Below are 13,545 nucleotides of genomic sequence, written 5' to 3'. Positions count from 1 at the left end.
GCATAATTATTTATTATATATTACAGTGTAATAATAGAAATTAAGTGCACAATAAATGTAATGCATTTGAATCATCCCAAAACCATCCCTGCACCCCCGGTCTGTAGAAAAATTGTCTTTCATGAAACCTGTCCCTGGTGCCAAAAAGGTCGGAGACCACTACTCTAAAAGATAAAGATGGCTGGGCATGGTGGCTCACGCTTGTAATCCCAGCATTTTGGGAACCTGAGGAGGGCAGATCACCTGAGACCAGCCTGGGCAACATGTGGAAACCCTGTTTCTACAAAAAGTACAAAAATTAGCTGGACGTGGTAGTGCACACCTGTAGTCCCAGCTACTGAGGAGGCTGAGGTGAGAGGATCCCTTGAGGCTGGGAGCTTGAGGCTGTAGTCAGCTGTGAGCATGTCATTGCACTCCATCTTGGGCAATGGAGCAAGACCCTGTCTCAGAAAAAAAGGATTAAAAAATTTTAGCCACAATATTATTTTATCACACCTAAAAATTAATAATTTCCTACCATCAAACTACTTAATCAGTGTTCACACCTAAAAATTAATAATTTCCTACCATCAAACTACTTAATCAGTGTTCAAAAGGTAGAAAACACGTTTGCAAAACTGAGCATGTTTTTCACTTAAGAATAAGTTAGGTCAGATATTTGCCTTTCCTTGGTCAGCTCTAGACCAAGGGGAAATGCAAGATGTAACTGCTGAAACATAGTGGCTGGCATTTGGTGGAATATTTTTGTTTAAAACATGGAAGTTATTTTATCATGAGTTGCTTCTATAGTTCTAACTAATTTTAGTTAGACAGTGTATTATAAATGCAATGTAGAATTTTGAACCTCAAAGAATCTCATCTAGTATCATGAAATCTATGCCAGTATGATGTAATCAGTAGAATGTTGCTTAACTGGGAGCCTTTGGCATACCAACAGAACAGAACAAAACAAAAATCTTTCACGTGTGGAAGAAGAGGTTTTTAAGTTCTTCTGAAAATTATCATTTCATTTAGATTGCTAACTTCAAATGAATGAGACATTACCATTTCTTGATATCAAGATATTTTTCAGAGCTTAGCCCAAATAATTTTGAGTATTATTTTATTGTAGGAAAAAATTGACATTACTTCCTTTTCTGGATAGTTTGTGTTTGAGTGAGATTTGTTCATTGATTCCCTGATGTTGATTTTTGTTATGGGGGAAAAACTGGGGACATAATGGGAAGAGGTATGTGACTAGCTTGAAATAGGTTTTTCTACATACTAATCTTTGCTATTGAGTTCTGTGTATTACAGCAAAATGAATTTTCTGAAATACTTACCATACTACAATAGTTTTGCCTTGCATGAAAACATTCTAATAAATGAACAATTACTAATTTTGTTTAATAGATAAATGTATCTAATAGGTCTTGGCACATGGGCTTTATTCTTAATAGTTTTAAACCTTTAGTTTTTTGTTCTTTTGCTTTACAATGTTTCTTTCTTTTTCTTAGAATGCATCTACTCATGCCTCGAAATCTCCTGACAGTGTTAATGGAAGTGAACCAAGCATTCCTCAGGTCTGTTACTAATTGTTATTTTAGAAAATAACAAGTCATTTCAGAGTGTTGGTCAGTCTGTGTTAATTATTAGCATCTGACTTTACATTGAAATGGTGATTTCCAAATATTCAGTACAGTATATATGGTAAGTACAGGTTTGCTCATGATTTCTTGGAAAAAGTTTTAAATGAAAGCAAGATTGTATTATTTCTCATTTTAAAAATTAATGCAAGGCCAGGCACTGTGGCTCATGCCTGTCTGTAATCCCAGCACTTTGGGAGGCTGAGGTGGGCGGATCACTTGAGGCCAAGAGTTCAAGACTAGCTTGGCCAACATGGCGAAACTCTGTCTCTACTAAAAATAGAAAAAGTCAGCCAGGAGTGGCACATGCCTGAAATCCCGGCTACTTAGGTGGCTGAAGCATAAGAATCGCTTGAACCCAGGAGGCATACGTTGCCATGAGCTGAGTTTGTGCCACTGCACTCCAGCCTGGGCGACAGAGTGAGTTTTGAGTTTTCTGTCTCAAAAAAAAAATAATAATAAAAAAATAAATAATAATAATAATAATAATAATAATTATGAGAAAGTGAAAACTTTGAAAAACTGTGATCTGAGTTTATAGTTATAAAAGATCATGGAGGTAGCCATATTGAGAGACATACTGAGTTATGTAAGGTGGAAGGGGAATATGAAGGAATGAGATCTTTTAAAGTATTCTCTACTTTAAAGTGTATTTTACTACTAGAGTTTAGGTTGTCCTTGATTTTAAAAACTTATTTATAGAGAGGGGCTCAAGTCATTTTTTTTTGAACCCCTCCAAAAAGGAAGAAAAAAAAAATCATTATGATAGCAGGCTGGGCGCAGTGGCTCATGCCTGTTATCCCAGCACTTTAGGAGGCTGAGGTGGGTGGATTGCTTGAGACCAGGAGTTCGAGACCAGCCCAGCCAACATAGTGAAACCCTGTCTCTACTAAAAAAATACAAAAATTAGCTGGGTGTGGTGGTGTGCGCCTGTAATCCCAGCTATTCAGGGGACTGAGGCATGTGAATTGCTTGAGCCTGGGAGTGGAGGCTGCAGTGAGCCGAGATTCTACCACTGCACTACAGCTTGGATGACAGAGTGAGACCCTGTCACAAGGGAAAAAAAAAATTGTGATAGCAGTGTTGGAGATCAACATTTGCTGACTTTGGTTTTAGTGATGACTATTATCATCATCCTGGTTGTTCTTAGTAGTCCCTAATGTAAAATAGTATTATTTCTAATTCTGTGAACCCAGGGCATGAGTCTAGACAAGTTGATTTATGAGCTAAATGATTTGTGAACTAAATTACATAGACAAAACATTTGGAAGTATTGTCTAACAAATGTTTAGGGCCGGGTACGGTGGCTCATGCCTGTAATCCCAGCACTTTGGGAGGCCAAGGTGGGTGGATCACAAGGTCAGGTGTTCGAGACCAGCCTGACCAACATGGTGAAACCCTGTCTCTACTAAAAATACAAAAAAAAATTAGCTGGGCATGGTGGTGGGCACCTGTAATCCCAGCTACTCAGGAGGCTGAGGCAGGAGAATTGCTTGAACCCGGGAGGCGGAGGTTGCAGTGGGCCGAGATCACGCCACTGCACTCCAGCCTGGGCGACAGAGCGAGACTCCGTCTCAAAAAGAAAAAAAAAAAACCCAAAAAAACCAAATGTTTAAATGAGCTTCCCAAACTCCGTGGACAGGTGTCTTGTGAGCTTAGATCCTCATAACTGTCAGTGAGGCTGGTCAGGTTGTGGGGACAGCCCACGTCCCTGGGTCTGTTGACTCTGGTCTTGAGCAGCCACTCCAGTTAATCCCAAATTCTCTAGAAATACATACTTTTCTATAAGTGCCATGAAGTAGGGGTAAAATATTGGGAGGCATCAGTCTAAACAGCACTGTACTAAACATATCCAGTGATCTTTAAAGAATATTATTAAAGAGTATGATTTAAAATGCATATTTTCTTTTCTTTTTTTTTTTTTTGAGACAGAGTTTTGCTCTTTTTGCCCAGGCTGGAGCGTAATGGCGTGATCTCAGCTCACTGCAACCTCTGCCTCCCGGATTCAAACGATTTTCATGCCTCAGCCTCCTGAGTAGCTAGGATTGCAGGCGCCCGCCACCACGCCCAGCTAATTTTTTGTATTTTTAGTAGAGACAGAGTTTCACCATGTTGGCCAGTCTGGTCTTGAACTCCTGACCTCAGGTGATCCACCCGCCTCGGCCTCCCAAAGTGCTGGGATTATAGGCATGAGCCACCGCACCTGGCCTAAAATCCATATTTTCTTCTGTCATAGAATAGTCCAAAAAGACTAAATATAGTTATGGATGCAAAAACTTGAGTGAGTCAACTTTATAACAAATTCAGAATTTTAATTAAGGTAAAGAATGAATGTAGGTGATATTCAGGAAATAAGCTCACTGAGGGCTTTGCATTTTCTTAAATATTACAGATATTTTCTTAAAAAATAATGGTATTTATTGTGTACTGTGTATTAGACATATATGAAACATTTTACATATATGATCTCATTAATTCTCATAACAAAAAGATGCCTTCACTCAGTTTGTTTACTTTTTTTTTTTTTTTTTGGAGACAGGGTCTCTCTGTGTCACCCAGGCTGTAGTGCAGTGGTGCAGTCATAGCTTACTGCAGCCTCAAACTCCTGGGCTCAAGCAGTCCTCCCGCCTCAGCCTCCCAAGTGACTGGGATTAGGAATGTTCAATCTTTATAGGATACTTTGCCCCAGTAATAAGAGGGTCCACAGGCTGCTATGTTTGTGATGTGTTACAATGTTACATGTTACACATGTTACATGTTAAGTGTTACATGTTACAGATGTGAGCCATCACGTCTGGCTTGTTTAGTTTAATTTTAAACAAATTTCTGAAAAGTTGATTGTTGGGTTTAGCAAATTAAAAACAATGTATATACACAAAGAGCGGGGGGGAATGCTTACTGTGTTTGAGCATATTGACAGCAGCAGGAAACCATAGTTGACAGCAAGGTTGAAGACATAATAAAAAGCACATCCTAGAGTTTTTAAAACATAGCAGCCTGTGGACCCTCTTATTACTGGGGCAAAGTATCCTATAAAGATTGAACATTCCTAATCCAAAAATCTGAAATCCATGTAATCCAAAGTCTGAAACTTTTTGAGTACCCATATGATGCCACAAGTGGAAAACTTCACACCTCACCTCGTGATGAGTTGGAGTCAAAACACTGGTGTACAACATAGTTTATTCAGTGTTCCTAAGAGAAAAAAGACTCCCCCTGCCCTCTAGCTGTAAGATGATCTTTTCCAGGCATACCCAGATTCTCTTATGCGCGCATGCCCACAAAGGGTAATACAGTGGCACATGTGCAGGCCAGATGGCGCCAAGGGCAGGTTCCCCATGATGCTCCACATGGGGCCAAGACTCATGTGCTTTACTTGCTGTGTGTTTTTTCCTTCTTCTCTGCTCTGTTGTGTGAAGATTTGTTGAAAATGTTAAAAAGGCCTGCAGAGGCCCAGCGTGTTGGCTCACACCTGTAATACTGGCACTTTGGGAGGCTGAGGTGGGCAGATCACCTGAGGTCAGGAGTTCGAGACCAGCCGGGCCAACATGGTGAACTCTCCTCTCTACTGAAAATATAAAAATTAGTCTGGTGTGGTGGTGCATGCCTGTATTCCCAGCTACTTGGAAGGCTGAGGCACGGGAATCACTTGAACCCAGGAGGTGGAGGTTGCAGTGAGCTGAGATCACGCCACTGCACTGCAGCCTGGGCAACAGAGCAAGACCATGTCTCAAAAAAAAAAAAAAAAAAAAATTAAAAAGCCATCCAGCAGAATGCCTCCTACTTCCTAGTGGATCCATTTCCTGGTCCCTCAATTGCTTCTGGTGTTTCTTCTTACCTAAAAAAAGAAAATACAGTGTAGAGTAACCTTTCAATCAAAACACAGCATCGTAGATAGAGACTGAAAGCTTACCATTGTTCGTTGTTGCTGTTGCTTAACAGCTATTACAGATATTCTGGTGATACTACTGTGCTGCTTAGTTACCCTGAACACATTTTTTTTTACTGTATTAATGGTATGTCATATATATATTTCTTTTACTGTGAAGTACTTATGGGTGAATAAGCATAAGAAAATTATTGGTTATCAGTAGCATGTAAGTTCAGAGTCAGGAATGATGGTGGTGCCAGACAACCATAGATTGTATTGGTGGCTGAATTTGTAACACCTTTGCTTTCTGACAGTTCAGTGTACACACTTTGTTTCATGTACAGAAATGATTAAAAATATGATATAAAATTACTTTCAGGCTATCTGTATAAGGTGTATATGAAACATAAATGAATTTCGTGTTTAGACTTGGGTCTCATCCCCATGATGTCTCACTATCTATATGCAGATATTCCAAAATCTGAAAAAAATCTGAAATCCAAAATACCTGGTTGCAAGCTTTTTGCATAAGGAGTACTTAGTCAAAATGAGTTCACAATATACATATTATTTTATAATTTGACCTTTCCCATTTAATAGTATATCTTGAACTTCTTTCCATATATTATTGTTTATTTTTAAATTTTTTTTTGAAAATACTTTATAGCCCAGGACATACTTTTCAAGTTGCCTTGGGGAGTGCTCTCCATACACTGTAATTTATAAACTGTATCCTCTAGTGATAAACATTTGGGTTGTTTCCAGTTTTTACTCTTTTAAACCACCTGTGATAAATTTGTGTGTATGAAGGGTATGGGGCATATTATCTCCTCTTACTCCTACCTTGCCCAATATTATTAAATCTCTAGAATCCGTGAGCAAAACATTTCTGTTTTGATTTTTCAAACTCTAGACTGAAGAGAATCTTTTTTATTTTCCTGTATTTTTTGCCTACACATGACCTCAGTTTCCCTGGAGTATTTCACTCCTGGCACCTTTGAGATCTTAGTGACCTGGTTGTTAACTAATGAGAAAGAACTTCTAGGAGACATCAGTAAATATTGACTGCTGTGACCTGAAAAAAATAATACTGCTTAAAACAGTTAGTTGAATTAGGTCATATTATTTTTCATTGTGACTAAATTAATTTGTTGTTATTCCAATTAATTAGGAGAACAGGTCTTGCTTATCACTGTCTAACATTGGAGTTACTGATCTGTGCAGAGGGACTCTAACTCAGACCTTTCAACTGTCCTCCATGATTTGTTAATGCTTATTTTTATTCCTAGTAGACAAATGGTAAGTAGAGCAGAGTTGACTGTTACTAGTAAACTCTGCCTCACATTCCCTTATTAAACAAAGTGGGTTCATTACACATTACCCTCCCCTGTCCCAATTCCCCTCTTTTCTTGAGAATGATCAAGAATCACCATGTCCATAAAGACCCTCCAGATAAAGCCCACTTGAGTTCAGTTACACACTTCACATTTCATGGTATATACCTACATTTTAGACACTGGGTATGCACTGTTACAGATGGTGTATGGAGATGGTCACTACCTTCAAGGATCTCACAGTTTAGTGGATGAATCCTCACAATACACCTGTGAAGTCGGCTGGGAAAGTACTGCTTTTTTCTTTCTTACAGATGTGCAAACTGAAGGAAAGTGACTTACTGAAGGGCATTCTACCTCTAGGTGACAGACCTGGGACCTGCACCCCAGTCCTCTGACTCCAGGTCCAACACTTTTTCAGCAATAACCAAGTGTTTTGTTTTTCAGAAAGCAATGTATTATGTAAAATGTCAGGAATATAAATTCAACTTGTTAGAACTTTTATTAGATTATTGCTGGTAATAGGGGTAATGGAAGTCTAAATGTGTGTATTTTAACCCACACATTCTGTTGGGTTTTGGTTGCAGTCAGGTGACACACAGTCTTTTGCACAGAAGCTCCAGCTCCGGGTGCCCTCCGTGGAGTCTTTGTTTCGAAGTCCGATAAAGGAATCTCTATTCCGGTCTTCTTCTAAAGAGTCTTTGGTACGAACATCTTCCAGAGAATCCCTAAATAGACTTGACCTGGACAGTTCTACTGCCAGTTTTGATCCACCCTCCGATATGGATAGCGAGGCTGAAGACTTGGTAGGGAATTCAGACAGTCTCAACAAAGAACAGTTGATTCAGCGGTTGCGAAGAATGGAGCGAAGCTTAAGTAGCTACAGAGGAAAATATTCTGAGGTAGGAGCATGACCTTTTTGCCTGTACAAAAATTTCTTCCCCTTGTTCTCTCATTCATATTACTGTATTGCTTTACTCCTGTGATTGGCTAAACTGTTAATTATCCGGATATATCCTGGTTACTAATGAATGGTATGTAGTCTGTGGCATTATCTAGTTAAAGACTCTCAATATCTAGTTAAGTAAAGACAGAAGCTGTTTGGCAAGACTCTTAGTAAAATTTTGGAGAAGATTGTTGTCTGTAGCCTTCTGGTTCTTATATTCTGTTCCCCTCTCCTTTCGTAGTCCCTCTGTTCAAGGTCACTTGGACACCCATTGTAGAGTTCATCTTCTGTCCTCATATCCTCTCCTTTATTCCTCTCTAACTGATGCGGCTCCAAAATGACCTCATCTGCCAACGAGATTCCCATTATTACTGACTCTAAAATTGTTTTAGGTAGCCTGATTATCTGACAGATTTGGTTCATTCTCATTGTACCTACATTTAAACCTTTGCCTTGGATGAATCTTTCCATTGCTAAACCCTTGAGAATGACACTCGCTGTTTGGTCTAAGGGAGGAAGGAAGTCAATGCTAGTCCGTTTCACTTTTCAATCCTTTAGGAATGTAGCACCTTCCTTTTAGGCTAAATTTTATTTGTTGCCCTCCCTCAATTCCCTCTGCATCCTATGCAGTTAAAACAGTTCTTTCTCAGGAAAGCCTTTTTGGAGTAAGTTGTCCATATTTTTTTGTTTATCTTAAAATGTGTAATGTTTTATTGTCTTATGGTTTGTAAATCACCATTGTAGTTAATTTTAATTAATGAATACTAAAGTTCAGAGTCAGTATATTAAAGATAGCTGTAACTTCTGTTTCCAATTATGACTACAATATGAGTAATTTTATCCTACAACCAAAAACAAAACAAAAACCCAAATGAAATATACAAGATAAGATATCTTTTTAAACGTGAAGTGCTGACAAAATAGGAAGCAATTATCAGGCTTAAATATATAGGCTGGCTGGAACCCACCCAGAGATATAAACAAGGCACTAAAGCCATGTATGTCATGAGGCACTTGTAGAATCAAGCACTTTTTTCCTTTAAAATTTTTTAACTTTTATTTTTAAATTTCTACCAAAGTTAATAATCGTCATGAATCTTTTGTCTGTTACTTCACTAACTTAACTATGGCTTTTAAGTTTGAAGCTGGGGTAGTAGTATAAGTAGTATTTATGTATGCTAGACACTGTGTATTTTATATTTAGTTTTTGTTGTTGTTTTTGAGACAGGGCCTCACTGGTCTCACTTTGTTGCCCAGGCTGGAGTGCAGTGGCTCAAACACGGCTCATTGGAGCTTTAACTTCCTGGGCCCAAGCGATCCTTCAGCCTCAGCCCCAGCCCCATCAAGTAGCTGGGACTACAGGCGCACACCACCACACCCATCTAATTTTTGTATTTTTTCGTAGAGATGAGGTTTTGCTATGTTGCCCAGCCTGGTCTCAAACTCCTGAAGTCAAGTGATCCTCCCACCTCAGCCTCCCAAAGGGCTGTTCTTATAGGCATGAGCCACTACACCTGCCCTGTGTATTTTATATTTATAATGTCATGTAATATTGTACCATTCCTGTAGATGTTAATTAGCTCAATTTTGTAGAAAAAGGATTGGAGACTCATAGTAACTTGCTTATGTTGCCTGGTAACTTGCTTATGGTTGGACAGGTTGTAGTTGTAGAGTCTGGATTTGATTTTAGGTCTTTGTGGTTGTTTCTAGTATTCTGTCTCAGAGTCAGGCAGCTTATTGGGATCAAAAGAACTCATAGACTTTGTCTCTACCTCTCTTTGACATTGTTAATACCTAGGATGAAATGATGTTGTAAATGACATCTGATTCTTGGGTTACTCTTCCACACACCACCCCCCTCCACCCCTTTTTTGAGCACCGTTTTTCTTTTATTTTTAATTCAGGGATACATGTTCAGGATGTGCAGGGTTGTTACATTGGTAAATGTGAACACCATTTTTCTTTTTTTTGTGAGACGGAGTCTCACTCTGTAGCCCAGGGTGGAGTTCAGTGGTGTGATCTCGGCTCACTGCAACCTCCGCCTTACCGGGTCCCGGGTCAAGCAGTTCTCCTGCTTCACCCTACAGGCATGCGCCACCATGCTCAGCTAATGTTTGTGTTTTTAGTAGAGACAGGGTTTCACCATGTTGGCCAGGCTGGTCTTGAACTCTTAACTTTGTCATCTGCCCACCTCGGCCTCCCAGAGTGCTGGGATTACAGGCATGAGCCACCGTGCCCGGCTGTGAACACCATTTTTCTATCTGGTGTTATGATAATAATAAGGGGAGAGTCCTGGTCTTAGGCAGAATTTTGTTTTTTATATTCTTTGTTGCTAGACTCACCTTCCATTGCTGCTTTTTTTTGGGGGGAGACAAGTTCTCACTCCTTCACCCAGGCTGGAGCGCAGTGGCGTGATCACGGCTCACCTTGTAGCCTTGAGTTCCCAGGCTTAGGTGATTCCCACCCCAATCTCCTGAGTAGCTGGGACCACAGGCAAGCACCACAACACCTGGCTAATTTTTTGTATTTTTGGTAGAGATGGCGTTTTGCCATTTTGCCCAGGCTGGTCTCCAAATCCTGGGCTCAAGCAGTCCTCCTGTCCTGGCCTCCCAAAGTGCTGGGATTACAGGTGTGAGCCACCATGCCTGGCCGTATTGCTGCCTGTCTTTTGATTCAAGATATCACTAGTGGCATTTGGGACACAGCAGCCTTCTAAGGTAAATGGCAAAGCTCGAATAGGGGATGCTTCCTCTTAAACCTGCAGCTTATCTCTTTAGCACTTCCAAAGTAGGGTCCAAAGAATTCACTGGAGCCATGTACTTAGCCTTCAGATGAGTAACTTTTTTTTTTTTTTTTTTTTTTAATTATAATAGAGACAAAGTCTCACTAAATTGCCCAGGCTGGTCTCAAACTCTTGGGCTCAAGTGATCCTTCTACCTTGGCCTCTCAAAATGTTGGGATTACAGGCATGAGCCACTGCACCCGGCCCTAGATGAGTAATGTTATGTAACTTCCAGGCTGAAAAGATTTGTTAATCCATAATTTCATTAGGGTGTGCTAGAATGTTTAAATATCCTATTTAGGTTAAATGGTTAAATATCTCTTTAAGGACTTGAATTACCAGTTTTCATCTGTTGATTATGAGGTTCTTTTCTCAGATTTTTGCAGAGCTATAGTCACAGACCCTATAACCAGAAGGAACTTTTAGAAATCAATTACATGATCTATTATAGTCCAAAGCAGAAAAATCGCCTGGTGAGCTCATTAAAACATAGTTTCCTGTCTCTCCACACCCTTCCCAAGTCTCATTCAGTTAGATTGGGGTGGAGCCCCAAGAATTTCTGTTTCAGGCAAACTTTCAGGTGATGCTGTTGCTGATTTAGTCTGTAACTATAGTTTGAGTAGCCTCCTGCCTTTAGGCAAGTTGGCTTGAATCCCCACCTGTGAATTAGGTACTAAAATTTAGAGATATATCTCTAAGATGAAGTCATATGGAGATTTAATGTCTTACTGTCAAATTTACATTTTATTTTTTAGAAATGTATGTCCTATGTTAGTTTTGACCATCATGCATCTAATTAGGTTATCCTATAAAGGACTCTTCTAATTTATTTTTTGACTTTCATAAAGAGAGTTTTTTAGTGGACTTCAGAATAATTGCATTTATTTAGGAATGACTAATGTTGTTGATGACTATATTTTAGCTTGTTACAGCCTATCAGATGCTTCAGAGAGAGAAGAAAAAGCTACAAGTAAGTGATTTGTCGACTGCATTACTGAGTCATAATTTTTAAATCAGAAAGATCTTACATAGTAAGATATTTCTAAGCCTTCCTTTTAAATAATTCTGCATATGAACAAACTATTAAGCTTGTTTTACCATTATTGGAGGTTTTGATAAAGAGAAAGTGAATGAGATCCCAGAGATTTTACCTCTGTTAAGGATGAGCTCCCTTGAGTTACAGATCTCGGTAGTGTTTAAGAAGTTAGGATTTACAGCATGCCTCTCTCAAGCATGTTTTCTAGTGTCTCAGTCTACAGGTTGCTTCCTTGTTTTAGTGGTAAAGACATATCTAACCTTCTATGCTTTCCTTCTGCTTTTTAAATACCTGCAGACATCTGTTTCTTATCATTATATCAGGGTCCAAATGCAAGCATCCTCTCTTCTATAATAACTATTTCCTGCAGCTGCTGCTTGTGAAGCTTTTGATTAAGTATGTAGGGATAAGAAACTATTATATTCAGGGTGACCCACCTTGGCCCCACTGTGTCATCCTGTTTGCTTGTATTTCTATGAATTGGCTATGGAAATTTCCCACCAGGTATTCCAGGTGATAATTCATACATCAGAGCTAAGGAGAAATATACATTCCCCTTCAAATGGTGCCATCAGTTTGCTGTGTTTTAAAATAAAATATAGTTGGCCAGGCGTGGTGGCTCACGCCTGTAATCCCAGCACTTTGGGAGGCCAAGGCGGGTGGATCACCTGAGGTCAGGAGTTCAAGACGAGCCTGGCCAACATGGTCAAACCCTGTCTCTACTAAAAATACAAAAATCAGCCAGGTGTGGTGACGGGCACCTGTAATCCCAGCTACCCGGGAGGCTGAGGCAGGAGAATTGCTTGAACCTGGGAGGCGGAGGTTGCAGTAAGCCGAGATCGTGCCATTGCGCTCCAGCCTGGGTGACAGAGCAAGACTGCGTCTCAAAAAAGAAAAGATAAAATTCAATGCTTTGCTCTCTTTTCTACATGTGTACATGCCTAGAAACCTTTTAAAATAGGCAAATATCTTTTCAGTAGAGCCAATGAAATTAAAATAGGTATTGCCAACACTCTTACGTATGCTGCTTGTACTAGCTAACATTTATTGAGCTCCTACTGTGTGCCAGGCATTTTGGTATATTTAGTTCTAGCCTCTTTCCTGTGAAGAAACTGAGGGAGAGTGACTCCTTCATTGTTGCACAGCTTGTAAGAGGTAGGGAGGAGAGCCAGGATCTTTTTCCTAGCAGTTAGACTGCAGAGCATGTGCTTATAACTACTGCGCTACAGTTTTTCATCATTCTCAGCATGGCATGTTCCTGCATTTAAAATTTTATATTTGAAACTGAACAAACAAAACCTGTGTTCATGGCTTTTTTGGGGAAAAGAACTTTGGTTTTTGTTTTATTCACTTACAAGTCCCCACAGTACAATCCAGTCATACTCCCTTGGTCATAAGTAAGCCATTTGCCTGTCTGTATCCCCTTGTTTTGCTTGTTAGTCCACACAAACCAGTGAAGATCCAGATTACCCTGTTCCTTTACCTCTGTATTTATGTTGTACAGGAATATGTGGTTACTTTGTTTCCATAGGTCATAACTTTCCAAGTTTAATTTCCTTTACTAAAGTACTTTTCTTTACCCCACCCCAGGAAAGGGTGAGTCATTTCATCTCACAACATGACTCTTTTATTAGCTTCTTGATTTTTTTTTTTTTTTTTTTGAGAAGTCTCGCTTTGTTGCCTAAGCTAGAGTGCAGTGGTGCGATCTTGGGCAACCTCTGCCTCCCAGGTTCAAGTGATTCTCCTGCCTCAGCCTCCTGAGTAGCTGGGACTACAGGCACGCATCACCATGCCTGGCTAATTTTTGTATTTTTTTTTTTTAAGTAGAGATGGGGTTTCACTATGTTGGCCAGGCTGGTCTCAAACTTCTGACCTGGTGATCCGCCTGTCTCGGCCTCCCAAAGTGCTGGGATTATAGGCGTGAGCCACCACGCCCAGCCAGCTTCTTGAT

The 13,545-nt window shown here is 39.8% G+C and overlaps 1 protein-coding gene across 12 annotated transcripts in view; it reads left to right on the top strand.

The window, feature by feature from the left end:
- The window catches only part of GOLGA4 (golgin A4), a 123,675-nt gene that overhangs the window by 31,295 nt on the left and 78,835 nt on the right, over positions 1-13,545 (top strand). For 8 of the 12 annotated variants that reach the window (XM_054481137.2, XM_054481135.2, XM_063662039.1 and 5 more), the window contains 3 exons: positions 1,497-1,562; positions 7,418-7,732; positions 11,481-11,528. In XM_054481137.2, the coding sequence (XP_054337112.1) occupies positions 1,497-1,562; positions 7,418-7,732; positions 11,481-11,528 (429 nt within the window). The remainder of the gene's footprint in view (positions 1-1,496; positions 1,563-7,417; positions 7,733-11,480; positions 11,529-13,545) is intronic. The other 4 variants (XM_063662041.1, XM_063662040.1, XM_063662043.1 and 1 more) reach the window with 2 other exon arrangements.

Source organism: Pongo pygmaeus, chromosome 2 (assembly GCF_028885625.2).
Source record: "Pongo pygmaeus isolate AG05252 chromosome 2, NHGRI_mPonPyg2-v2.0_pri, whole genome shotgun sequence".
Lineage (NCBI taxonomy): Eukaryota > Metazoa > Chordata > Mammalia > Primates > Hominidae > Pongo > Pongo pygmaeus.
This window is presented reverse-complemented; position numbering and strand designations above follow the sequence as displayed.